The 26,806-nt window shown below is 36.7% G+C and overlaps 1 protein-coding gene across 1 annotated transcript in view; it reads left to right on the top strand.

Annotated features, from left to right (window-relative positions):
• The window catches only part of LDB3 (LIM domain binding 3), a 118,997-nt gene extending 93,499 nt beyond the window's left edge, over positions 1-25,498 (top strand). The window contains exons 10-18 of the mRNA XM_010567877.1: positions 763-927; positions 2,586-2,693; positions 8,345-8,392; positions 11,051-11,178; positions 17,464-17,764; positions 18,968-19,148; positions 21,351-21,471; positions 22,901-23,016; positions 25,045-25,498. Of these exons, the coding sequence (XP_010566179.1) occupies positions 763-927; positions 2,586-2,693; positions 8,345-8,392; positions 11,051-11,178; positions 17,464-17,764; positions 18,968-19,148; positions 21,351-21,471; positions 22,901-23,016; positions 25,045-25,134 (1,258 nt within the window). The 3' untranslated portion in view covers positions 25,135-25,498. The remainder of the gene's footprint in view (positions 1-762; positions 928-2,585; positions 2,694-8,344; positions 8,393-11,050; positions 11,179-17,463; positions 17,765-18,967; positions 19,149-21,350; positions 21,472-22,900; positions 23,017-25,044) is intronic.
• The last annotated feature ends 1,308 nt before the right edge of the window (positions 25,499-26,806 follow it).

Here is a 26,806-nt window from a genome sequence, read left to right as displayed (position 1 = left end):
CTGTGCCACAATAGCGTGAGAGGGCCACATGGATAACAACTCCTGTTCATCACCCAAGTGGTTTTAAAACTGGTGTAGTAAAATTTTATGCAACATCTTCCCCTTGTATTTTGCTTACTCTTTTATGTGTAAAAAGGCATCTTATTGTTTGATGGGTTGGCCAGTGTAATGTAAGGTGAATTTAGGTCAGAGATGAATGGACTCCTTTTAAACATCTTTCCACTACCTGTGTTGCACAAAACTGATTAAACTCAACACAAAACTAAGCTGACTGGATTTCTAGACTATCAGAACTTGCAGGAAACCTGCTGATACAGGACTATGATAATATCCTTTAAATTGCTTTTCTTCATCTAATTAAAAAGTTTACTCCTAACATAAACTTCAGCTCTAGGAGTAAATATTGGATGAAATTTATCCAAGTTCAAAGAGTTTGTGACAGACTCTTTGCAACCGTTTAAGTACTGCACGCCACGTTTCCTACCACTGGCTTCAGTGGGAGCAGGACTTAAGTGTGTATAACACCTGGGATAAATTTCAGTCAAGCAGGACCAAAACTGCATTACAGTCTTAACTGCACATCCAAAAAGGCCTAACAAATGTCTTTTTTTTTTTTCTTTGCATAATTGTGCTTTTCTCTCAGTAACACAGCCTGCTACTATGTTTGCAGCTTCAGGTTCAAACATAGTAGGTTTTATGTTCTACTTTTAAATAAGCACCTTCTGAAGATGCTTCTTGTTTATTTAATTTAACTCTAATTAGTACCCCTGTCGAGCATGCTCCGGTGTCTACCAGTTCTGCCTCTGCTCCTGCACCACATGCTTCAGCACATCAGCCTGCTTCTGCTGCTCAAAATACAGCCAGTCTGATGACACCACCAGCAACCACCTCAGTAGCGCAAGAGTCTTTCTCGTCCTCCTTCCAAAGGTAATGCTTCATTGCTTTGTCCTTTCGCAAATACACCCCTGTATGGCTCTGGAAAGGCTGCATACACATTCTTAACTTAAGAATGTAGTATGTAAAACCTGTAGCCTATTTTATATGCTTTTCTACATTTTGGTGTGTTTTCTTATTTTGAAGTACGTTGTTCTTGTTTGCAAAGAATTTGCAAAATAAAACTGCCCTAAAGATGTAGCTTTAAGTCTGCAATACAGCTTATGTTTTCAGAAAGCAAGTCTAGGGTTAAAACTAGAAATGTTTTTTCACCACTTGTAATAAAACCAAAACAACTCCTCATAGTAGTTACAGTGGTTGAATGAAGGTTCTTTTAATAGTGTTTCTGCAGTATGACATGAAATGGAAAATTAGAAAATGTCATTTACTCACATGATTGAGCTTACCATATCATAGCAGATGTCAGTAAAACATGGTGGACAATGAGCAATATGTCAGTAAAACCACATATTTGATTATTGACTTGCTCTGTAAGGTATTAAGTCAATTAATTCCTATTAGATTTATCTACTCTCTTTCCTCTACTGAGATTTAGCTATAGAGCTAAAGTGAGTTTCAAGGAGGTATGCATTCATAACACTTGGGACTACAGTAGGAGTTGCATATTAAAAGCTGACAGACAGTCTGTGAAGAAATATGTGGGATTTATACTGCTGTCACTTACATTATAGTAGTTTTGGAAGTAGTAAGAGTAAATTCCTTTGGTGCATGTTATTCTTTTAGCTTTGTTATTTGCTACATGAATATTCCTAAAAGATGTATATTTTAGCATGTTTTGAAAATCCAAGGAAAAACACGCTTCCAGTAACGTAAACTGCTTTAAATAATTGAGACCTAAGATGTAGTCTGTCATATCTTAGATTTGTGTAAATGGAATTGGAAATTTTCTCTTGGCTCTACTTCTTGTTTAATTTTTGCCACTTGACTTAAATTATTTATGTATGCCAGCTACTTAGTTTTTCACTTTATTCAGTTTTTACCTAACCATGACCTACCGGACTCCAGTGACTGTTTTTATTCCAGTACAAGAAAATCAATCATCCAGTGGGCAAAGGAGGTTTGAATAAGGTATTATTCTGTAATTCAGAACTGTGCTGTAAGGCACTTTCACATTAAATAATGCTATGGTTCAAGTAATCTTTATCCCACAGCTGAAACTGTAACATGAAGAAAATGGATTATCTAATATATGCTTCAAAAATAAATGCCTCTACTAAACTAAGCATGCCAATGACTTGTGTTTTAAATAGGAGAATCTTTTGTTTGGTACTGCTTCCATATTAAAAAATTTAGCTTCAATTCAGACTCAAACATCTTCAGATCTTGCAGATAAAAACATGTATCGTTGACAAAAGTCCTGTCCTGAAATATTGTCTGTCTTAGTTATCAACAGACTCTGGTTTTAAGATTTTTACATAATGTGTGCATTTTGTCTTGTGTTCTGTAGGAATGTGCTTGGTTGTGCTATTCTGTAAGTCTGCAGATGTATGCTACAGAAAACCTGTTCCTGGTAACTATGCAGCGGTCCTCCTGTATCTGAACTCCAACAAAGCTTGATTCTGATGTCACTATTTTTGTCCCTGTTAAATTATTTTGTACATGCTTTCATGCTTTTACTGTGTCTCCTGCAGAGTGCTTGCAGCCCCCAGCTCTCTTTCACAGCCTAAGCCTTTCCATGGGTCCAAGAACATGTCATTAGCAGCCTCCACTATTTCATCTGCTATCTCATCTCAGTCTAGGTATATTTGTAAAGCTGTCTTCTTTTTCTTTTAACTTAATTTGGTTTTATTCTGTATTGCTCTCTCCAGTTTCAGCCTCTTAAGAGATTGGCTTGGCAGAGACTATTGAAAAGCATGATGTGTTTGAAGGAATAGCCTTCTTGCTTATCTTTCACATTAAAACCAAGCTAGGAAACACCTAAGTTTTAGATTTAGGGTATGTGACCAAAAGATCCTTTTGGAACACAGGTATTTTGGTTGGTTGGTTTGTGCTAGTTTTGCCAAATTAAAATCTTTGTCTAGTGATGCTGGGTGAGGATGACAGACTTTTTTTTTTCTTGGTGAAAACACAGGATCACAGGAATCACAGACCTTCTTTTATTATGCTTTTAATCATGACTAATGAAAGACCACTGATGGGGAAAGGTAGCATCTATCACTAGAAAGAGGGAATGCTGCTGTACTGCCTCACTGCTAAGCCTTTTCATTGCTTTCATTAACTAACTCAAGTTCCTTGTCAAGACTAACAGAGGAGGAAGCAGTAGATTTTAAGATTTATTATTTGAACACAATCTTCAGAAATAATGAAAAACTGAATCAGCAACACATTTGAGATTATAATTATCCATGTCTGTCTTACCTTGATGTAAAAAGGTAGTTAGGAATCACTCAAAGGTGATATTTGAAATGAACAAAGCATGCAAGTTTGAAGGCTACACATCAAGAATGATAATGATCTTTCTTGTGAGTATCATACAAAGCAGCAGTTAAGTGCTATGCATAGGTACATACTTGAAAGCATTTTGGTTGGCTGTACATCACTGAAACCAGTGCAAAAATGAAATAGCTACAGAACAGAAGATCAGAAGAGTTCTGAGATTTAGGATGTAAACATGGCTGTTTACAGCCATGGGAATTACATAGTGGATGTAATTCCAGCATGGAGCTGATAAAACATAAGAAATAAAATGAACTGCTGATGTAATTCTGTTTATTTGAGTGGAATTACACTAATTGTAACTCTAGTTTCAATTAAACTATTGGTTGGTGAATGTCACCAGAATGTTACCAAGAATAGAAGGTAAGAACAGGTGCAAGGGTGTTTACTGCCACTGACATCTAGTTTTATGTATGAACTTTGAAAATTGCAAAGTGATGACTTATTTAGGGAATTCATTATTCATGAATGTCCATCATAAAATACCTTAAGAGGACCTAATTTTCACATTGTGAAAAATCATAGAATCCTTTAGGTTGGAAAAGACCTTTAAGATCATCGAGTCAAACTGTTAACCTAGCACTGTCAAGTCCACGACTAAACGGTGTCCTTAAGTGCCACATCTACATGTCTTTTAAATACCTCCAGGGATGGTGACTCAACCGCTTCTCTGGGCAGCCTGTTCCAATGCTTGACAACCCTTTTGGTAAAGAAATTTTTCCTAATATCCAATCTAAGCCTCCACTGGCACAACTTGAGGCCATTTCCGCTTGTCCTATCATTTGTTACTTGGGAGAGTACTCAAGGCATTTCAGAAGTAATTCTTATGCTGCTTTCTCATTCAATCCTGTGGTATGATTAGGGTCTTAAATGTCACCAGTACTATTTCATCCACTGTTTGTTTTACTAACAAATCTCTTTTAGTCAGTGGGAATGATCACATATCTCTGTGAAAAGAGGGTCCTACATAGCTGTTGTAGGAGACAGTTAAAAGCCTCTTATAACCAGGGAAAGAAAGTCCCTTGCTTCCTAAGCAACAATAACTGCATATTTGAGCTTGATTAAACACTGGCATGCAAAACCTATTTACGTCTTCTGAGCTACAGAAAAGACTCAATTTTAGTGTTTCTCTCAGTTGACGACTGAAATGTATCCAACAGTCAGAACCTGAAATTAAATTGAAGCCTTGGTGACTACTCTGGCCAGAGAACATCTATTCATGTTTTATCAGCCTATATCTTAGGACCCATACAAATCTTGCTATGAGATGTATATTTTTACATACCTGCATAAGAGATTTCCTTGGTATTCTCCTAAGTTCAGTGAGAATTGTATATAATAGCTAATAATAGGTCTGTGAAGCCTGCATGTAGTAGTTGTACTGCATGTAATACTTTTTATTTCTGCAATATATGCATATTTCATTGAGATTAGCATTGATATTACAAAAGGCTCTAGTTTTTCCCCTTCAAGAAAAACAATCAAATAATGAAAGATTTTCATTTAATGAACAATTTTGGAGGAATGCAGAAAGATAAAATCACAGATGCTTTCTATATATCGCTTTTAGGACTCCATTGGTAAAATCTTAATCAGATTTATTTTATTGTCCATCCAAGATTAGAAAGGCATTTTTACACTTGAGTGAAAAAAATCCTACTCATTGACAATTTCTGATTATCTTGAATAGGAGGACATAAGGGGAGAGCTAAAGAACACATCGTACTTCTAAAATGCCAAAACTACAAATTTTCCAGTTTTAAGAAATGGCTTTATTTCAGAAATAAAATTTCCTTTGGATTTTGTTTTTATTATTCTGTGAAGCTATCTGACTAGGTGAAGACAGAAAAAGATTTGGACCCTGGGAATGGTGGTAGTAAGGGGGGGGGGGGGCATTCTAAAATTGGACTATTGAGTTATAAGACCATACTTGGAGTCATCTAAAGACTTTGGAAACCCTTATGAATATGTGAATCATAGCATCATGAGTGTTTACACCAGAGTTATAAAAGTGGTAGATATCTAGAAACCTTTCAGAGACAGACAGTTTATCATCATAGAAAATCCTTAGAATAAGGCTGCCCAAGTAGGTAGAAGGCATGTTTTCACAAAATGGTTAATGCATGCATATGGGTTTTTTAACTGAAAGCTATTCATTTAGGAAGCTCATAATTCATTTGTATTAGTCACGGAACTATGGATAGACCTTCTGAATCCTAGAATAGGCACTCTTCACATTGAAGTGTGGTAGCTATGCTGGTCAGGAATAGAGTATAACAGTTACTTGGGATGGATTGACAACTGCTGGCATAGCTTTTGGTATAAGAATTAGATGCAGATATCTTTTGGATAACTCTACTCTTCCATAAAAGAGCTATGTTTGTCTTGGAAATAACAGTTAAGCAACAATTTTGTATAATTTACATATAAACAGCTAATAAATTAGTATAAACATAGCTACTATTTGCTGACACTACTTGCATGGCTATCTTGGAGCTAATATAATACTATTTCTTGATTGAGCCTTTATCCATTTCACTTTAATTTCACATTCCTTTAATGGGGAGAAGGGAAGCAGTGCAAGGCCTTGAAACTATAAATTCATTAGTAGTTATGTATCAATATGGACTAATAGGTGTGAATCACAATTTTAATGAGTAATAAGGATAAAAAGATCACCATGAGATATTAAAATTGACTTCCAATTCAAATGTCTTTTACCTCCTGCGTTAGAGGCATGGACCATCTTACCCTTTCCTGCCCCTTTGAAAGGAAGCAGGTTGTCTGGGGAGGCTATGCATCTCCACTCTTGAAGGTTTTTAAGACACAACTGGATAAAACACCGAGCAACCTGGTCTGACCTCAGAGCTGGCCTTGCTTTGAGCAGGAGGTTAGATGAGAGACCTCCTGAGGACCAACCTGAAAGATTCTGTGAATCTATGAAAAACAACAGTCCATTTCAGAAAGCAATGCTTTAATCAGACTACTAAAACCTACTGCTTGTACCTGGCAATTATTTAAGTCAAAGATGCAAGATCTACAGCATATCCGCTTTATACACTACTGCCCTAAAATCTTACTTGCCAATGGATGACACAGGTATCTATCATGCTGACATAAGCTTCAAGCCGTTATCAGCAAATGTTATTGTGTTAGCTAATACCTCTCTTGGAAGTTCAGTAATTCAACAAGCCTTGGAACATAAAGGCAAATCAGAAACTTGTAGGACCTGTAAAAAATTGGTTCCCTGATGATCAGGTACAAGAAGCAAACTCTGGTTTTGGAGGGCTGTGTTGCACCTGAAATAGGTTCTTTGTACACTACTTCCATGTTTGTTTTAAAAACTGTCATGTATTATAGCTAGTGTATTCAGACATAAGGGACTAAAACTGGCCTCTAAATTAATTTATAATTCAAATTTTGAGCATCTGATAGTTTTCATTTAGAAATCAAGCAACGCACTAGCATGCCAAAATACAGACTTAAAAATCCAGGTTCAGCTTGACATCCACCATCGGAGCATTGCAGCATTTCTTATAGTTTTAGTACAAAATAAAATATGGATGACCTTAGTTTAGTTACAACAGTATCCCCATCCTGTAAAACATGCTCAGGTAGAATGAGGCTGAGATTTTACCACCATTGTTCCAGTGTTTGTTGGGGTTTTTTTCCTTCTAGATACCTTATGAAGGTCCGCCGAGAAAATGCAGGAGCATTTCTTGATCAATGTCCTTAACTATTTAAATCTGATTTTTAAACTTTGGTAGATTCAGTTCTACAGTGATTTTGCTTTTGTGAGCAAGGCCAAAATGCATAACACCTAACATGAGTAAAATCTTTTCCTAAATGTTCTTAAAGAGGAATGTTTGAAGTAAGTCATTAATCCGTAACTGGTTGTGTTACTTTTAAGTCTGCAATGTTATCTTACATTTTCACTTATGATCTTACTTACAAAAAAGAAAGCATAACAGGAGTGTTTTAAAAAAGCTACAAAGCTCTTTATGCAATTGGTTATTCCATCTGGGGGGTAAAAGTAGGGCAACCAGCGAGACAGCACTCTGGGAATACAAAAACAGAAACGATGGAAAGAGTTGCAATTATGGTTCTAAAAGGAAGGTGTAGCTTCTGTCATTCTAGGGGTTTAATCCAGGCACTGTGTCTGTGGTAAAGGGAAGAAAAACTCCTCTCCAGAAGCTAGGAAAATAACTGGCATATGATGGGCTTCTGGTAATTCTGGCAAATGTGGGCTGTGCTCCTGTGGGATGTGATTTGATGCCATGCAGCCCTGCACTGCTCTGCATTTAGACAGGATCTGTGTTCATTCTGAATCCTCTTGTTTCTCAGATATTACATTGTGCGGGCTTTTAAGTACTTTCTGCATTTACATAAATTAATCATTTATGTTCTGAAATGATGCTGTTTCTCCAAGAAAAAAAAAATCTACCTGTTTACCTAAGACTCTGTTTAGTAAATGAACAGCAGAATAGTACTGCAAGGGAAAAGTTGAACGTGATGGCTTGATGTTGTTGCTTCAACTGCTTCCAGCCTGTCCTTTCTGTGGGGTTGTGCGACTTTAAGCTTATGACACAAAAAGAAACTCATACTTATTTTTCTATGTTAATACAAATAAATGGTGAATGTCAAAGCAAACAGTCCAGTGGTTGAACTAGAATTCCACAACTAAAGAACGAGCAAAACTGGATGAGAGTGACTTATAGAGCAATATACTCGGCTGATTTATTTATGTTACCATTATTCAGGTTTCACTATGATTCCTGGCTTAAATAAGATAAGCAAAATGTAATACTGATCTTATATGATTATAAATATGTACATGTTGTTTACTTTAGCACTTAAAAGCACCTCTTACTCATAAGGAAATTCACCATAGGACAAGATATCCCAATTTTCTTGCTATATTTTTTTTTCAAATACAACTTTTGTCTCATTTTAGTTTCAACCGGCATTCTTCCACCTCCATCAGCTACCAGTCAAAGAAGAGGTATAAAAACGTTTTGTGCAGCTACTCTACCTTAAAAGCACTTAACAAACCAGTTTATTGCTGCTAGTAGGCATCTACTGAAGTGTTAACATAAAAATGATCTGCTTAGAAATATTTACTCTTTCTTTTTCTGACAACTAATAGTTTTCAGAGCCAGTATTTAATTCGCTGCTTGTCACATGCCATTGGCTGCTACAGATCAGTTCAGTAAGGGTGCTTTCACTGCTTTTCGAGATGCCATTGCTTCCTGTTCCATTAAAGCATCTTTGTTCCTTAGGACATATTTTTATTCTTTCTTTCTTTCTTACTTTCTTTTAATCACATGCTATTTCCTTTTCTTCAGCAGAAATTCTGATAAATCTTTTAACTTCACTAAAACCCTTAATGATGTAGTGTAACTCTTTCTCTTTGACAAGCCTTTTTATCTTCCTTACTGTATTTAATATGCACTTGTGAAAGAGTTCAGTAGTTGACTTCTTTTTTTAATTTTGCTGTGATTTTGGTACTATAAATACATTTTTTTGGTGTGTGTTGGTTTTGTTTTTTTCAACTTCATTCCTCTGAACATACAAGGAAATCTAGTGGCATGGTTTTACCATGCTATTAACTTTGGGAAACATTTGAATTTTGAATAACCTTTTTTCTTCATGACAGTGTAAGTGTCACTAATCTGGCTCAGAACTTCTTTATATATTTTGTGCATTAAGAGAGCTTCAAATGAGTCTTTCTACCAATGGAACTGCACATCTGGGAGTAGACTTTGCTAAGCGTATGCCATTTTCAGATTAAGGCTGTATGACACATGATTTAAACTCTTTTAATCCACATTGTAAATATTGATCACTGATCCTGTAAAGGTAAGTATGTTTTACTGGTTTTCTGTCTAGTTTACCTTGAGTAGTAGATTTTAAAACAAGGAAAAGTCTTTTGATAGTATGTGTTTAGCTAAAGGCATTTTGAAAGCTGTATGCGAAGCCAGTGTTACTGAAGTGTACATCTTCCTGTCTGTGCTACGGTAGGAGCAATGATCCTCTGTCCCGTGACCCCGAGTACAGTGCGTTATGCACTACAGATGAGGAGGCATCAACAGGAAATAGATGGTAGGAATGGAAAGTAAAAAGTCTTACTGTGCTTGGAACAGCTTTGGCGGTTACAAAACCACAGCACAGTTAACAGAATTTACAGTGAATACAGAGTCCTGTTCACTCGTGGTATAGTGGACCCAAATCCAGGCCTAAGCCCCGGACTAGGTACGGAAATAATTAGCTGTAGTCATTGTAGCAATAGCTATGTTTCTAGGTCTAACTAAATAGACAAAATAAATTAGCCTGAGGCAGTAGTGCTATGCAAACTAGATCTATAGTATAAGCACTGTCAGAGTAGCAAAAAGCTATGTTGTGAGGATAGGTTTATTTTGTTCAAAATTAAAAATCAAAAGTTTACATTTGTCAGAACATTTTTTACCTGTACTGGAAGGAATTTATTGAGTTTGCCATATGTAAAGTTCTCTCCAGATGGCATCTATTTCCACTGTCAAAGTACAAGTCAGGATGGACCAATGGCCCGGCAAAGCTGCACGCTTCTTTTCTTATGCTGACAAATGTTTTCCTGTAGACAAAGCCACTATGGAAATAACTCTTAAACTATCACCACAAATGGATAGGGATCTGGTTCACACAGGTGGGGAAACTGAAGGGAAAAAGAAAGTAAAACTATGCTTTCAGGGTGAGTAAGAGTGATGGTCAATAGTGAATGGGTTTTATTACTGCACACATCTCAGTATTTGTTGCTTCCCTTACTTGTACTTCTTTATTCTCTCTTGCTTGCTTTGTTTGTAATGCTCTTTTAGTGGTCTATGAAGCAAAATCACTACAGCTAGAATCATCCTAAATTATAGGCAAGTAGAAGAGGCATATATTTCAATGTGTTACTGTAATCAAACTCAGAATCACCATCTAAGCCATAAAATAGAGAAAAGCTATTTCTTGTTGATGTTTGGAATCCTGAGCAAATGTTTTTAATCTAGGAATGCAGAAATTGCATCATAATATTGCATATCACGTGCATTTGGGTTAGCTGAATCTGAACATTAGAAAAATGAATGTAAATTGTGGTTTCAGTCTAAATAGGGAAAAGAGTTAGTTGCAGAAATGTTTTTTAAAGGTCACTACAGTCTTTTTGAGAAGAGTACAATGCTTATAAACAGTAGTTAGTATTTGTAGTAGTAGTAATTGTGCTGAGTCAGTATCTTTTTAAGTCAACAAGATGTCCCTCATTGATTTATCTTAGACAAGAACAGGCCTGTTTGTTTGTAGAGGGACAGAAAACCCAAACTTTGTATGCATGTTCCTGAAGTTTGATCCCTTGTTAAACTGAGAGTTCCTTTAATAAATTTGTCATATTCCTTCAGTAAGCTATTTTCTGTGACAAGAGCAACTTGGCATTACTCAAAAATCCTTATTTGGCTAATTTTTCTTTCCAAATAATTGTCCAAGCCTTTCTTAGCAATGGTGAAGACTAATGAACCTCACAGTATTCTCTCTGTAGCTCTCAAGGACAGTTCTCCTTGGAATGCTTTGGAAGCTGCCAGATCTGTTATTTCATAATCAGTAACTTTTGCTGTTTATAAAGTTGCTTATACCTTCATTTTGCTTTTAGAAACACAAGCCAGTCATATACACCAATGCCAGTTTCTGGAAGCTACGGTGAAAGTCCTGCTTCTTCTGCTACTTCAAAACAGAGAGTTGTTACTACTGCCAGCATAAAGCCCTCTGTCTACCAGCCAGGTAAGGTGACTTCAAAGTACTGATAGGATTCAGAACAAAGTACTAAAAGGATTCAGAACAGAAATGCACCTGCACATTTCTTTTAGAAAAAGAAAATGCAAAGAATGCATATTTTGCAACAGGACACACACATATCAGGAAAGATTTATATACATGGAACCAAATACTGTTATTTGCTAGTTTTGCTTCAGATTATCTGAAGATCAAGGTTTATATTGTATTTGTATTCTGCTTTGGAGTGAAAATGTGGAACAAATGGGGGAAGAAGAATAAAAGCAAGGAAAAGTCTGTAATAAAAAATGCATAGCCTGATTTTTCAAAAGAAATACATTGGGAAAATAACCCAGTGCACCCAATTAGGAGCCCAGTGACACTTCAGAATTGATAAAATAGCTTAAGAACGCACAACTCAGGAGGGAGATAAAATAAGTGAAGGTAGCTTGAGTAGGATATATTTACAAAATAGATAAGGCCATATATTGAACTTCTCAAACTCAGGCTTATATTTGAAATAAAGAATAACCTATTAAAGTACTTATAATGCTATGCTTCCATTTCCCACAGATCCAGTTACTGAAGGAATATATTTGATTATTCATTCATGTGGAAAATATGCTCCTTGATGTTATTTAAAATCCCTTTGTATTAATGTGTTACAAATGGAGTGAACTTCTAAAACTACTGTTGACCAAAATATGAACCTTCAAAATGAAGAAATTAAATGAGGCAGCAATATAAGTCTAAATGCAGTTCTGTTTCAAATTAAGCTTGTTTTGATCTTAGCAAGAGAATTTAAAAGTTGATTTATATCTTGACAGTCAAGTAAATATGAAAAGGCCAAGAATTCTAACAGTCTTAAACTCTGTCTTCTGTAATGCTGTATCTCTGGATCTACTGAAATGAAACCAATGCAGACATTTTACTTAAACATAAAGCAGACAGACAGATGAGTTGATTGATCTTTATATTTGAGATATAAAGGTGGAAAAAGCTAGTTCAGAACTATCATGAGCTATTTAAGGGTCTCAAAGTAAATAAAGGTTTCAGCTTCTCCTCATTTGCTTTTGGTTAAGTGTGTCAGCATATACCATGTTCTCACTGAAGGCAAATGTTACTATTTTTGTCTTGCAAAAGAAGGAAAGATGAAGACAGAGGATTTATTTCCATAATGCAGAACAGAGCAAACTGTGGCAAGTCAACATATCTCCTAGATGCACTGATTGATTCTAAGCCCCATGCTCATTTGGGGGAAGTATAAACTCCAGTTCTCCATATACAAACCTGCCACAGAAATAAATCTGTAACTATACCCAATTAGCAGCTGTATCTGTTAAAGAAAAAGGTGGCTGTTAAATTAGACTCTGAATAAGAGGCAATGCTTTTGTTTTCTCCTGTGATGGGCATCTTCTTTGCAATACCTTATATTGCTGGTTTTGCGCCCCATTGCCTCCCAATAAAGGCTTAAAATACACAGTATGGAAACTCTGTTCTGTGTCACTATGTATACAACAAACTTAACTTCAACTGTATATATTGTCTGCCTGTGTGTGGAAAATTCTTATTTTGCAGGCACTGCAAGGATATAATGTACTCTAGAGAACAAGAGAAAATTCAGAATAATATCTAATGTGATATATTACAAAGAAAAAATTCAAATAGCATTAAAGTTGACAGAGGAAGAAACAGTAAGTCCCCCTGTATTGTTTAGGAGTTTGAAATATCCAATAAAGTATTCTAAAATACCTTTGTAATTGAACCCCAAAGTGACTCAGGTACAAAAGAGATTATAGACAGAGATTTTATTGAAGATGTTTGGGTTTTGTTTTGGTAACTTTTTAAAGTTTTATGTATTTGATGTAGTAGCACTCCATACTGGTTTTGGAACATGAGCTGACCCTAGAGACAGTTGCAGTTGCAGTCCTGAGCAAATGGGAAATTTGTCAGTTGGGAAGAAATGGAGGAAACGGCATTTCCTGTCACAGTTGGGAAAGATCAACAGTACTTCAAAACAAGACAGTTATAAAACTTCCTTACCCAACTTTGTCAATGCCTATAAATTCTGTCCTGCAGTGTAAAATGCAACCTCAATCTGAGAGGACCAGCTGTTCTCAAATTAAGGCATAGGAGATCACAAGATACATCTTTTTCTTCCAGTCCAAGTGCAACTTCAGGCATTTGCAGTAACTGCACTCTCACTTTAGCAAAGAATTTCTTAGACTTCTTTTTTTGTAAATCCATTGTGTGAAAAGGCAAAAATAGTGGAGACTACTCTAACGATTTGCAATGTAGAATTTAGAAGAGGAATGTCTTTATGCTAGCCGTCAGTGTTAATGGGAATGAGATAACTTGCTTCCCTTAAAAATGTGGGCCAGCAACTTCCAGATCAAAACACCCACCAACAGCCACATATATGCAATATCCAGAAACCCGAGTCAATCACTAAGAGGGTTTACAAGACTATTTAAATCTGTCTCAGATTGAAAAAAACCAATGGGGCTAAATCTTGTTTACACTGAAACCAATCTCAAAATGAAACTGCATTGTTAAGTATCTGGCTCAGATGGGAGTAATCAGTAAGTCTAACTTTAAAGTAAAGAAAGATGCTACTTTGACTAACCTAACTCCGGTGGGAATTTTCTGCTGCTAAAAATCATTGTTTTCTTCCTATAGGAGAAGCTGTGAGCTCTGAAATCGTTCCCTTCCCTGTCCCATAAATTTCATAATCTGTTTTTAAACGGAGCATAGACTTCTTTTCTGAATAAGGTCCACTAGATGGCAGAAAATACTTGTGTATTCCTTTCTTCTGGGCTTTCCCAGTCTAGAATAGTGATTTCATATATTCCAAGCAACTCAAACGCCAGTTTTATACTACGAAGTAACATGATACCTAAAAGTAAGAAAGCAGATCTTTCCTTTTAAATCCTTAGGTCCAAACAGGACTACTCATGTATGTAAAAGTGCTCAAGTGTAAAGGCCTGATCCATTCTCCTAGAAATTGGTAGAAAATTCCTACAGATTTCAATGAACTTTTCACTGACTCCTAAGCACCTTCAATACTAAAACAGTAGGTTATGTGTCATCTTTCATTTTAAATTCTTCTGAATATAATAGTGTCTTTTTATAAAGGACTTGTTGCATTATCTGCTTTGTCTGTCATCTACTATGTACTGGAACAGTATATAGGAAAATTCGGGGCTTCAAGGATGCAGCCACTAAGTGTAGAACAAGCCAAATCAGTTGAGGTTATGAATTACATTTGTTACTGGAAAATTATTGTTAAGAATAACAATGACATGTTCTACTAACAAAGGGGAAAAAAAAGGGAAATTGTTTTCACAGTGCAAGCTAGTATGTAAGACTAACTCATTCGAGACTATATGAATCTTTACTAAATGAATCTTTGGTAACACGCCTTTTTTTCTGGAGGGAAAATATCTATTGACCATAAATGAAGAGCTGATGGGTAGAATTCCAAATTCCCCAGAAGCAAGGAATTGGCTTGCTCCTATGGCTGTTAAGAGAGACCTCTTCTCCTGCTATTCTCTGAGGATAACAATAGTCCCATTCTTCGTCTCCTACTCTAAAAGAGTCTGAGGGCTGAGAAACAACGTGATAGAGGCTGGGTTAGTGAATTATTTAAAGTATTCATTTTTTAACAGTTAGGGGTCAGCTCATACAATACTGGTATTTTGAGAATCTATTCTCTGATATACAGAATCTTAGTACTTTTTACTAGCAAACAGCACCTTTTACATGTTGCGTGTATGTTGGAAGACTTTGAAAGACATAAACAAGCAAGGTGAATTTGTATGGCAGTAGCTACTAAGACAAGAGTGTTGTTCATATAAGCTTAGGGATATAGCTATAAGATAATAATTCCCTCTTAATAAAAATAGCTAAAATCTCAAAGTTAGTGAAACCTTCCTAATACATTGCAATGACACTATTTTACATCAATAGTAAGTCCAACCTGCTCACACGGGGAGGGGGGGGAATATGTTGTAATAAATCCAGCCTGTAAAATTAAATGCTAATGGCTGAAAAGAGAACTCAGAGCAGTTGCGAACACCCAACATTTGTCATTTGGCAATAATTCCCCTGGTATCTTCTCTCAGGAACTGGAAAAAAATTTCTGTTGCTGCTTCATTTTACTGCGGCAAGTAGAAAAGATAGAGTAAAAAGAAATAAAAGGTAGAGAGAATGAAAGACAAAGACCCTTCCCCAGTGTTTATCCTTCAAAGGAGTCTAGATTAATCTGAACCGAGAGAAATCATATACTGTCTACATTGGTTGGAATAAACAAACTGGAAAAATAGAACACCGACATTGTGAGATTAAGGAGGAAAAAGTGAAAAACTAACAGGTTGTAAGCTGAATTTACTAAAGACAATCATAGAAAAAGACATCCTAAAAATGGTACCTGGACTGCATTTGTTGTTCACTTCTGGAACTCTGTATTTGAGTATCTGACCATTTTGTTAGGCCCTCTGTGGGATACACTGCCGTACTTTGCATGAACAGGGATTAGCTCTTGGGGGAGGGAGAATCCTTTCACAAAACTGAGTGACTAGAAGTCACCTTATTTAATTACAGAGCCTTATAGGTGGGAGCCTTTTGAACTCACCAATTAGAGATGAAATATTGCCTTCTAATTTTGTCTAGCTTAATACTGTAATACATAAATAGCAACAGCCTCAGGATTTAAAGAGATTGCATATAAACTCTCTGTTCTGAAATCTTTAAACACTGTTTACCATTTCCCAGTTTAAAAAAAAAAAAAAGAAGCCTCAAGCTAAGGTGGGATACAGCTTTATGAAGCAGAAATGTTGTTGATGCTCTAGCATATGAAAGTTTTATCAAGAAGATGCATTAGATTCAACTCTGAACTCAAGAAAATCAGAGATCGCTAGGGTGATCACAGTGGATTGATATATATGCAATTTAAGCACCTGCAATTGCCAGCAATCAGTGTATGTTATTCTATGTGGCAGGGTGTGGTCTAAGGGAAGAATGTTATGTAGAACATAATCTTCACTTAATTATCCAGAAAGATCCATGTTACATTCGGACCCTCTTCTTGGTTGAAATACCTTTCTACCTGCAAGCCCCTTAAAACTGTAAATGTCACTGGGATCTACTACACAGAGTGTTTGCCTAGATGGCAGAACTCACTTCTCTTCCCAAATCTGTGCTCTCTCATTTGGGCAAAACTCTCCAAGCTTCTGTTCCTCCTCACACAAACCAACAATCACTCACTTTGTTTTCCTTGCAAAGGATAACTGCTTTTAGTGCTCCTGTACTTGGCAAAGTGAGGCAGTTTCTTGGGCAGTGACTTCAGTCCTACACAATGCAAGATCTGATGTTTTGAAAAGAGCAGGGCAATGGGAAAACTTGTTGGTATGTGCATGCTCTAGCTTCTGCTTATTTTTATGTGATAAAGCTCCACCCAAGATTAGAGGCTGGTGCACACAAACACAGAGATAGTCTGCACTGAAGATCTTATGTGATAGTCAAAGGGTGAAAGAAAGAAAGTGTAATATTTCTGTTATATACATGGGAACTGAGGCACAGAGATACTACGCTTTGCTCGAAGTTATACAGGAAGTCTGTGGCAGAGCCAAGAACTGAACTGAGATCAGTCATAACCGCAAGCCTGGCCTTCCTCTAAGTGCTGTTGGCTTTGTCTTGCTGGTCATGTGAGCTGAACTGGCTCCCTCAATATCGCTTCCAGTGCTCTCTATCCCTGTGTTCCCTGTGTGAGCCTGTTTTTCTTCAGAAACCTAGAAGTAAAATCTCCAAATTACAGATGAAGTGACATCTGTGGAAAATGCTGAATTTTAGTGAATATAGTGGAATCAAAATTTAAGCATAACTTATTGAAATTATGGGGAATTCCATCTAAAACTTTGTTACACCATCTGGCCTTTCTATTTTTAACCTGTCTTAAACAGGTTATATGGCAGTCTTTGAAATTATCATAGAAATGTCATATCCATTCCCACTAGAAAATGAAGAGATGCCCTTGAAAATGGTCTCCATAAAATCTGTAAAAGCCAGCAAACAGTGACTTCTGTAATGCATGTGGACTAGAAGTCAGTGATTGTGCTGATATCCTTGGCTTCAGTCCAGAATTAATGAGCAATAATGGGACAGGCCATAATTGTCATCTGAAGCTTTTATTTTTTGTGTGTATCATGGAGGACCCTTTAGTAAGTGTTGCTGTTTTGCCATCGGAAGAAAAGACTTTAAAATACTTTTTGGTTTCTTTTGGAATACTTAAAACAGCACCAGCACCAGTTCATTCCTACACCCCTGCCAACGCTGAGCCTGCAAGTCGCCCTCCCTGGGTAACAGATGAAGCCTTTTCCCAGAAATTTGCACCTGGAAAAACCACCACCACTGTCACAAAGCACATCCTACCAAGGGGTGCTCCAGTACCATCTCCTGCCTCAACTTCGGCTTACCCATCTCCAGTTTCAACTTCTTCCCAGGCTCCTGCAATAGCCCGGGGAACAGTTCAAAGGGCTGAGCGTTTTCCAGCCAGCAGCCGAACGCCTCTCTGTGGACACTGTAACAGCATAATTCGGTAAGGTCATGAGGTTTTGAAGAGGGATGAAGCAGAAAAAAATTATCAGAGACTGGTTATTGTACATTAATATACAGTACCAGAGCCTAAGACTCAGTTAAATTACCCAGCAGAGATGTCTGTTGTCTGCTTCATTAATTTAACATTTCCAGAGCTCATTTTGCTATTGTGTGGTTCCCTTTTTATCACTGTAAAGTTATACGTGCTAATTGTTTGTTTCTTGGATGCTGTGGCAAATCACTGTTTGTTTTTTAAACAAGTTTCTGGTCCTAAGGTACCCTTGAAGGAGGTACATACAACTTCATTGGCGGGGGCGGGGGGGGGAGATTATGGAGAGAAAAGGAACGAGACATCATTTTGGAACAGCAGCCAAATGTAATTGTTGCTTTTGTGTCTGGAGAAAGATAATGCCTACACTCTATTACCAGTGATTCATAGCATGCCTCTCCCTTCTCCTCTTCCAGTTCATTCTGCTGGACCAGTGCCCATTGTTACCCTGTGGACTGCTAACCAACTTTAAGTAATCCATGTTTAATGACAGTCTCCTCCGCTAAAAGGAGCTAGTTTGGTGATGTGGAACTGCTGATTATTGCCCTTCATATATTCTGAAATGGAAAGACTCCAGTAATAATCACTATATCTAATTACAATCAAGAGTAAATCACCAAAATGAATTTAATGTGTCTTCCATACAACAGAGTTGTCATCTGATAGTCCCACATTTGTAGAACATGCTGCATGCAGTGCTCTCTCAGATGAAAAGAAGGCAGGAGACTTTAGGAGCTACTGTGAGGTGTCTGTGTGTAGGTTTGAAAATTCACCTGCTTTTTATGCTTTCAAATAGTAGCATTATCTTCTGTTTTACAGCCCTTGGCCTTTTCCTGTTGTTTTTGCAGCTGTTTACAAAGACCACTTATAGCTACACAGACATGAAAACGATGATTTTTCCAACAGTTGTCTGTAAATCCAATGTATATGACTAAACAGTAATGAAATATTTTAACCAATCGGCAAAGTGTTTGAGTAATGATCTTGAAAAAGACCATTTCTGTTCAGGCTTCTGGATCTTATTTTAATATGCACCTTCATGATTCAAGTAGAATGCTTGTTATACATGTATGCGGTGTCTAACAATGTAGGTTTGTAATGAAGGGTCATTCAATCTTTTTGCAATACAAATAAGATAATTACAATTGTTTACAGGGGTCCTTTCCTGGTAGCCATGGGTCGCTCTTGGCACCCAGAAGAATTCAATTGTGCTTACTGCAAGACATCCTTGGCTGATATGTGCTTTGTGGAAGAGCAGAATAGTGTGTACTGTGAGCGCTGTTATGAACAGTTCTTTGCACCAACCTGTGCCAGATGCCACACTAAGATTATGGGGGTAAGAGAACAAGCTTAACCCTTTCTCCAACTGTGTGGTTCACTGAAATAGTGAAATAGTTCAGACTGTAAGCAATGAATGTAGATAGTTATTTATTTCCCCCTTTTTAATAATAATTTGCCAGCCTGTTGATTATTCAGAATGAGAAACATATGATTTTATAATAATTTTTATGTATCTGAAATCTTGGATATTTCTGTACCTTATTCAACTCATAGACAGAATATGTACTTTCTGGATAGTTCTTTGCTATCCAGTACACACTATGTTACTTTTATCTATCTTTTCCTTATATTTATAGTAAAAGACTTGAACTGGGGGTTTTTTCTTATACAGGACTTAGTCTAAATTTCAATGGAGAAGTCAGTGATCTCAGGAAGAGACCCATCGTTCTTGCTGCACCTCACTGGTAGCTAGCAACACAGCTGCCAAGAGGAATTCTGCTGACTTCTTATAGTTAAGAAAATACAGAATAAATAAAGACCTGAATTCCAGAAAGCCAAAAATAGATGTCACTTTTGTCTTAATGTACTCATGCTTAGGTACAAGTAAATTTGCTCTATGTATACCTTAGATGGTGATGAGTTTGGAATACCGTAAGATAATTTTAGCAGCGTATTTATGCATGCAGTTATAGTGAATATATGACATTCTCTTAAATGAGGAAGCAAGGAGTACCACACTGTTTTTTTCACTGCTTAGCTGTCACCTTTTGACATCTCTCTAAATGTTGGCATTGACAGACTAGATCTTTTTCTCTGCAATTGCCAATTAGGGCTGGCAGTATCAGACATCTATGGTGAAGCTCTGGCTCCAACGAAGTCTTGTTTGCTATTGCAGCAGTAGGAGTAATTTTACAGCAGAGTACTGACTTAACTTACCTAATTAATGCTGCTACAAATCAGTTCCCATTATGGATTTTCATCAGGAAAATAGCAAAGATGCCAGCTGCCTCTGTTTATATTAATAAGATTTCTCAATCTGTTTTTTGCTTCTTAACTCAGTGAGGTTCATAAATGGATCCAAACCTATTTATCAGTGATAGTTGTTTTGCAAACAGTAACAGAAGTTAATGAATCTCAAATGGTGATTCTCTAATGAGATATATGGCAAACATAAATTAGACTATTTTGTCTGTTCACTGGATTGAAAGCATGGAAGAGGACTTCAATCCCTTTTGTCATAGTCAATAGAGATTAAAAATAATCTTTAAAAGAGAATCAGAGTCTATGTATATAATTGGAAGTAATATAAAATAGGATCTAGATTCTCAACTGGTGTAAATCAATGCTGTTTCACTGAAGTTAACAAACCTAAATTAATTTACACCAGTTAAGCAGCTGGCCCTTTGAAATCTGGACCGTTTGACAGAGATACACTGTCAAACATTGTCTTGGGCACAAATAAGATTGACGAATTAGCAGGTAACCATGCATCAGAGCTCAGTACAGCAGCTTTTGGACTTGGAGGACTTCTGTATGACAAGATAAGAATGAAGCAGTAATAGAGATGGCTTCATACTGGATAGAAGAAAGAAGCTGATAAAATCTGGATACTCAGTTCAAGAGAACATCAGTTGCACAGAATTTGTTTGTGATGAACACATGGCCTAGGAACAGACACGCAGACTCATTTTCACTAATCACATAAGTTAAAAATCTAAGAAACTTTCTTTTTTAAATTTTTTTAGATTTTCACAGTAGTTTGTGAAGCATTCTTATGAGAAGCTTAAAGAAATTGGTACATAATCTAAGTTGTTTTGAAACATCAGACTTAAATCACTTATCACCTGCATGCATTTCTTGGTCTTAGAGAGAAAATTACTCTTTAAAATTTATTTAACAAATCACACTCTTGCATTGAAGAGTTCATACTAGTTGTTTCAAAACAAAGGAGAAAATAATCAGAATCTTTGTGCAGAATCTCTTCTGCAACAGCAACTGGGCATGTTGATACAAACAGCTGGCTGAACTATGTTGTTTCATTTTGGCAAATACATTGTTCTAGAAAGTCTGCAGTCCTATTTCCTCTTTCTTTCCAAATAAGCCCAGTTTCTGTCATACTTCTTTCTTTTGAGGAGGGGAATTGGCTGATACAGAAGGGAAAGATTTAGAGCATCTCTGCCTTGTGTTTGTTTTCCAGTAGGTAGTTGCAGGGCATGCTATTCTGCTGGAGACTTTTGTTTGTTTGTTTGTTTTACAGGAAGTGATGCATGCCCTAAGACAGACTTGGCACACAAGTTGCTTTGTCTGTGCTGCTTGTAAGAAGCCATTTGGGAATAGCCTCTTTCACATGGAGGATGGGGAACCTTACTGTGAGAAAGGTATGGCAAACTGGACAGTTCTGCTCAGTAATCATGTGCTTCATGTTGTATGAAAGCAATGTAAGAATAAAGCAGCTGATGAACAAAATAAAATCAGTAACCCATCCAGCACGGATTTCGTTTGCATGTTTCACATATACAAGTGTTTCCCTCTCTGTGTTTTTCTCCGCTTTATATGATAGACTGGAAGAGCACTGGTCTTTTGCCTCTATGTCCCAGAATGCCATACCTCACTTCTCTCCCTTAGATATTTATCTTCCATTTCTCTCCCTACGCTTTTTTCCCTGTCCCCCTATGTTTCCTGGTAGATTCTGCTCACTAGAAATCTACAAGTTATGGGGTGAAAAATTATTCTTTTAGGGTTCTGGTAGCGCTTCTACATGTGTGGGTTGCTGCCCACATTCTCTCTAATAAGTTGCTTGAATCTCTGATACTGCTACCTCACCCTAAAACTGATCAACCAACATATATGAAAAGACAGCTCTGCTCAGATATGCAGCACGCAGTAGTCCAGATTTTGTTTTCTGAGTGCTGCAACAAATGAACTGCTTCTTGCCAAATAAGAGAGGAAAAGGCCACATTTTCCCAAACTATGGAAAGGGTAATATGGTTTAATGAATGGTGCTTGCCATTCAAATGAGTTGCCTGACATGGTCAGGAAGCAGGTTAAGGTTTAAGTGGTATTCTCTCTGTAAGCCCTGCCTTGTCCGTTTAATGACCTTCTGGCATACTTCTCTCTGGACATTCCTTCCTTATGGTTGCGCAGATCAAATTTTACAAATCAGAGTAACTCTTAGTGAAGAATGAAAACCAAACAGCATGACTGACTTGGCACCTACCCTTCAAAATCAGAGGTTCTGCCATAACCTCTAATGACTCTCACAAATTCCATATACCTTTAGAATTTCTGTTAATCTTTTTCAATGTCAAGTCTTTCCAAATCACACTTGATATTCAAAGTAAAGATGTATTAACCAGCCAGTATGGGGTTTCCATAATATTCTCTCTTAATGTGGAGAGAACATAAATCCAGTCATGGAAACTTAAACTATGCTTCTATACCACCCTTAACGTAACACTCACTGGGCATTACATTGTGTTTTGCATGACCATATTTGTCCTAACGAATAGCTTCCACATACATTAAAGCTAATTTAATACTGATGTGAGAAACATAACTTGAAATTTCATGAATTTTTTGTTTGTTTTCTATGTTTGTGATGACAACTGTCATGCTGACATGGGGGCTTGCACTGAGTTTGTATTTAAATAAAGAAAAGAAGCAAATTTCAGAGTGTTTCAGTGAATGTAGTAGGAAACTGAGCAAAAACAATCCAAAAATTCATCCTCTGGAAACTTTCTATTTGTCTTTGATTTAATGCAATTACATTAAGAGTTTGTTCTAAGTTTGTTTTTTGTTTTATTTTAGATTATATTGCTTTGTTCAGCACAAAATGCCATGGCTGTGATTTTCCTGTTGAAGCTGGAGATAAATTCATTGAAGCTCTCGGACACACTTGGCACGATACCTGCTTCATTTGTGCTGTAGGTTCTATACCAAATACTATCTCATTTCTTCATACTCATAAATTGTGAAGTAACATCTGAAGACCTGAAAGCAGGAACGATTAACATATGCCTAAGGATGCAGAGGCATTGAATTTAATTTTTCACTTGCTGATGGAGAAGGATGCAAGTCATTTCTCTTCTCCTCCATAAACTTTTATTAGAATTATTAAATTTCACCATCACAAGTGCTTTCTAATAAAACATCCAGTTTTAGAGAGTATGTACAGTAATACATACCACTATTGCTGTTGTTCTTTCCAATGTTTACCAAATAAAGATAAAGCAGGATTTAAAATAAATTAACACCATACTGAACAATATAGCCATAATCTTACTTACAAAGCAGTGCAGTTTGTATTTCCATGCAGAATATTTGTTGAAACTTGCAAAAAGGAGTCTGTTTAGAGAGAATGAATAGTAATTAGCATAGAAGGTGGTCAAACTCATCAATCTGTGGTGTGCGTACAGCTATATAGCGTGACCATATTCCCACACTCTGCACACGAAGTAGTAAAATCCATATGATAAACAGTACTTTTCATATGGTTCTAATACAGCTGTGCTGCTCTACAACATATTATTCCTAAGGTAATAATATCTAGAACCTCTAATTAGCTAAAAATAGTATGTTGGCCACACCAAAAAAAGACAGTGACAATTTCTAATGTTTGTTGAACTCTAAAATTTAGGTTGAAGAGTAGAAAGTATATAGATGTTTATAAATATCTAAAGCTAAACTAGCTACTGGTCTTTCAAGGGTACATGGAAGTGAGTGACACAAAAGTGTCCTGTGAAGATTGAAGTCTTTTTGAAATTCTAACATAGAAAGGAATACTAAGACAGTGAATTTCCTTCACAAACTATCGCTTATAAAAGATACTTTCTTGGAATATTTTGTGTTCTTTTTTGCTTGTTCATTTAACTGCATTCTTATGTATTTATTTAAATTAGCAACCCAATTTTCTATGGAGGTGATAGTTTTGTTAATGCAGTTCTCACAGCATTTTTTGTAGGAGCTAACTTTATTTCTTTCAGTAGGTTAGGTCAAATGCAAATAAACACATGACTTTTAATTTCTAATATGCTGTCCTCATATCCTTTCATGTGATTTTCCTTCCACTTGCAGTAGCACATCACTGACGTTATCACTCACTGGTCTTAAGCCTGCCATAAGCATTAGGGACGACAACATTTATTCTTATTCCTAGATTCTGATGTGTTGACTTCCTTAAGTGGTTCTAGTCAACTCTGACCTTGCAAGTGGTGTTGCACTACCCTGTATAGATACCTGCACAATTCCAGGGCAGTTTAAGCTGATCTAAACCTGGGCTGCCCTGCCTTGGCCATGCATTCTCACATGCTTTGTTATGTCAACACTGGCACTTATGCAGCCAGGCAGAGAACTCTATGGGTTGAAGAATAACCTGGTAAGAATAAGTAATTAGTTTTCAATGATACCGGCTGTCTGAATAACTCACACCTTGGTCGCATAAGCACCTGTACCAAGACAAAGTAATAATAGGAATGAGTATCTAATGGTACCATGGAAGGATGGTACCCCTGGGACCATGGCACCTAACCAGAGCTTTTGTAAAATCATACGTTAAAGGATCAGAATCTAGGTCTTAAAGTCTGAGCTAGCTGCATGTACTCGAGTGTGCCACTATCCTTTGATGGTCTACACAAGCACTGCTGGGACATGCAGAAGTTGCCTAGGGGATTGTGTACCCAGACTTCATTTTAATGGAAACTAGTGAACTTAGTGGGTAGTGGTAGCAGGAAAGTACAGAGAGGAGACCTGATGCAAACCAGAGCCTAACCTCAACATGGAGTAGGAAAACTACCAAGACATGCACTTAGATCCAGGAAATCAGATGCACTTCTGCCAAAGACAAGTGTGGGCAGAAGAGAAATACAGTTGAAATTGATAATCATGTCTTTCTCTCTCTCTCTCTCTCTCTCTTTTTTTAAATGATTCCTGATTGTATTTATTATTAATTCTAGGTATGCCATGTGAATTTGGAAGGTCAGCCATTCTACTCCAAGAAGGATAAGCCGCTGTGCAAGAAGCATGCCCATGCCATCAATGTTTAAAAGAAGAGTTGGTAGTCAGTAATGCTGGGGAAAAACAGATGACTAACTGGGCAATCATAAAGTTGATAACCATGGCTAGCATTTCACTTGGTAAAAGCTAGGAAGTTGATACTTCTGAATTTTAACTTTAACCTCTTTTGTAAATGCAGAACATGCTTTTGCAAGGTTCATACAAAAACCTACTGGATGAACAGTAAAAACAAATGAACTAGTCCATTATTAGAGTAATAGTTGAGGGAAATATTGAAATTAACTAAAAACTGTAATATAAAAAGTAATGCGCAAATACCATTTCAAATGAACTACCCACAGCAGTTTTACTGCTTAGACCACACACTAGTGTTTAAGAACAACTGGAAAAGTCCTTTTTGTAATAAGTCGTTTTCTTTCATAACAAGAATGAGTAAGTGCCACATGTACAATAATCTGTAGAACCAAAGGCCATAGCTTTCAAAGGGAAATAAATAGATTAGGGTTTCCTCTATGAAAAGTGAGTGCTATTCCATTATGTTGTGGTGCTACCTCACAGCATCAAATATTTTAGATTCTTTCCAAATAAGAAGTCTGCCTTGAATCCATATGTAGCTGGGAAGCCTAGGAGACAATCCGTAACTTAGTTTGAAAATAAAATGGAAACAGTATAACACCTTCCATAACCCAGTAAGATCGAGAAAAGCATGTTGGGTCAACTTTGCTAGTGCACTTGGCTTATACATGCACAGTAGATGAGTTCACTTTCAAATTGTAATGGAAAAAGACAACTGGCTTTCTCCAAATTGCTCTTACATTGAACAGAATGGAGCTGGCTAGAAAGGCCAGCTTTTAATCCGAAGCCGGTTTTCCTTTCCTCTTGTGGAAAAAAAATACTCAAAGTTGCTTTGGTTTCTAATTCCCATTGATATCAGTGGGAGGTAGGAATCTACATCTGGACCTTCACATTGATGAACACAGAAGACACGCATGCAATCTAGCACAGCTAGAAGTGGGAGATAGCTTGCAAAAGTTCCCTACTCTGTGCCACATAGTTAGGAAAAGAACATCTTTTTTTTTTTTCTATAGTAAATAAACATGGATTAAAAATTCATAAGGCAGCATAACACCACAGGCACATACTCTTTATTACTTGTGTTTGTTTAAGCACAACACATCCTGAATTATAGTAGTATTTGCCATTGTAAAACAGTAGATAGGCTCCAACAATTAGGCTAACCATACAGTCATCTTTTCTAATATTTTAAGAATGACTTTCATGTTGTTCAAACAGTTATTTATAAAACTTTTTTTTTTTTTTGCAAAAGAGCAATACTTGTAGTACTGATAATACTGTTGAATTTTTAATTTTAAATATCAATGACTTTTGTATTGGAGACAGCAGTTCTGTCTGATTGATAGAAAATAAGAGTTAAAATGGAATGTCTGATCACTATTCAAGTTTTACTAATTTTTTAAAGTGAGAATTATGATGTGTGTGTTGACAGCTTGCAGTACTGACAGTTTTGAATTAGTATTTCTGAGGCTGAGGATGCATTCTGTGGGCCACATTCTGGTGCCATCTGCACCCTATTTTACGTCGTGTTTTGAGTAACAAGAAATTGCATAGCATTGTCTGCCTTGTCCCTCCTATGGGTAATGCCCATTTTAAGAAAATTGGTGTGTCTTTTCAGGGATGAAA

This window comes from Haliaeetus leucocephalus, unplaced genomic scaffold (assembly GCF_000737465.1).
Source record: "Haliaeetus leucocephalus isolate CR32 unplaced genomic scaffold, Haliaeetus_leucocephalus-4.0 Scaffold229, whole genome shotgun sequence".
NCBI classification, from domain to species: domain Eukaryota; kingdom Metazoa; phylum Chordata; class Aves; order Accipitriformes; family Accipitridae; genus Haliaeetus; species Haliaeetus leucocephalus.
Note: the sequence above shows the minus strand (reverse complement) of the source record. Positions and strands in the feature narration are given on the sequence as shown.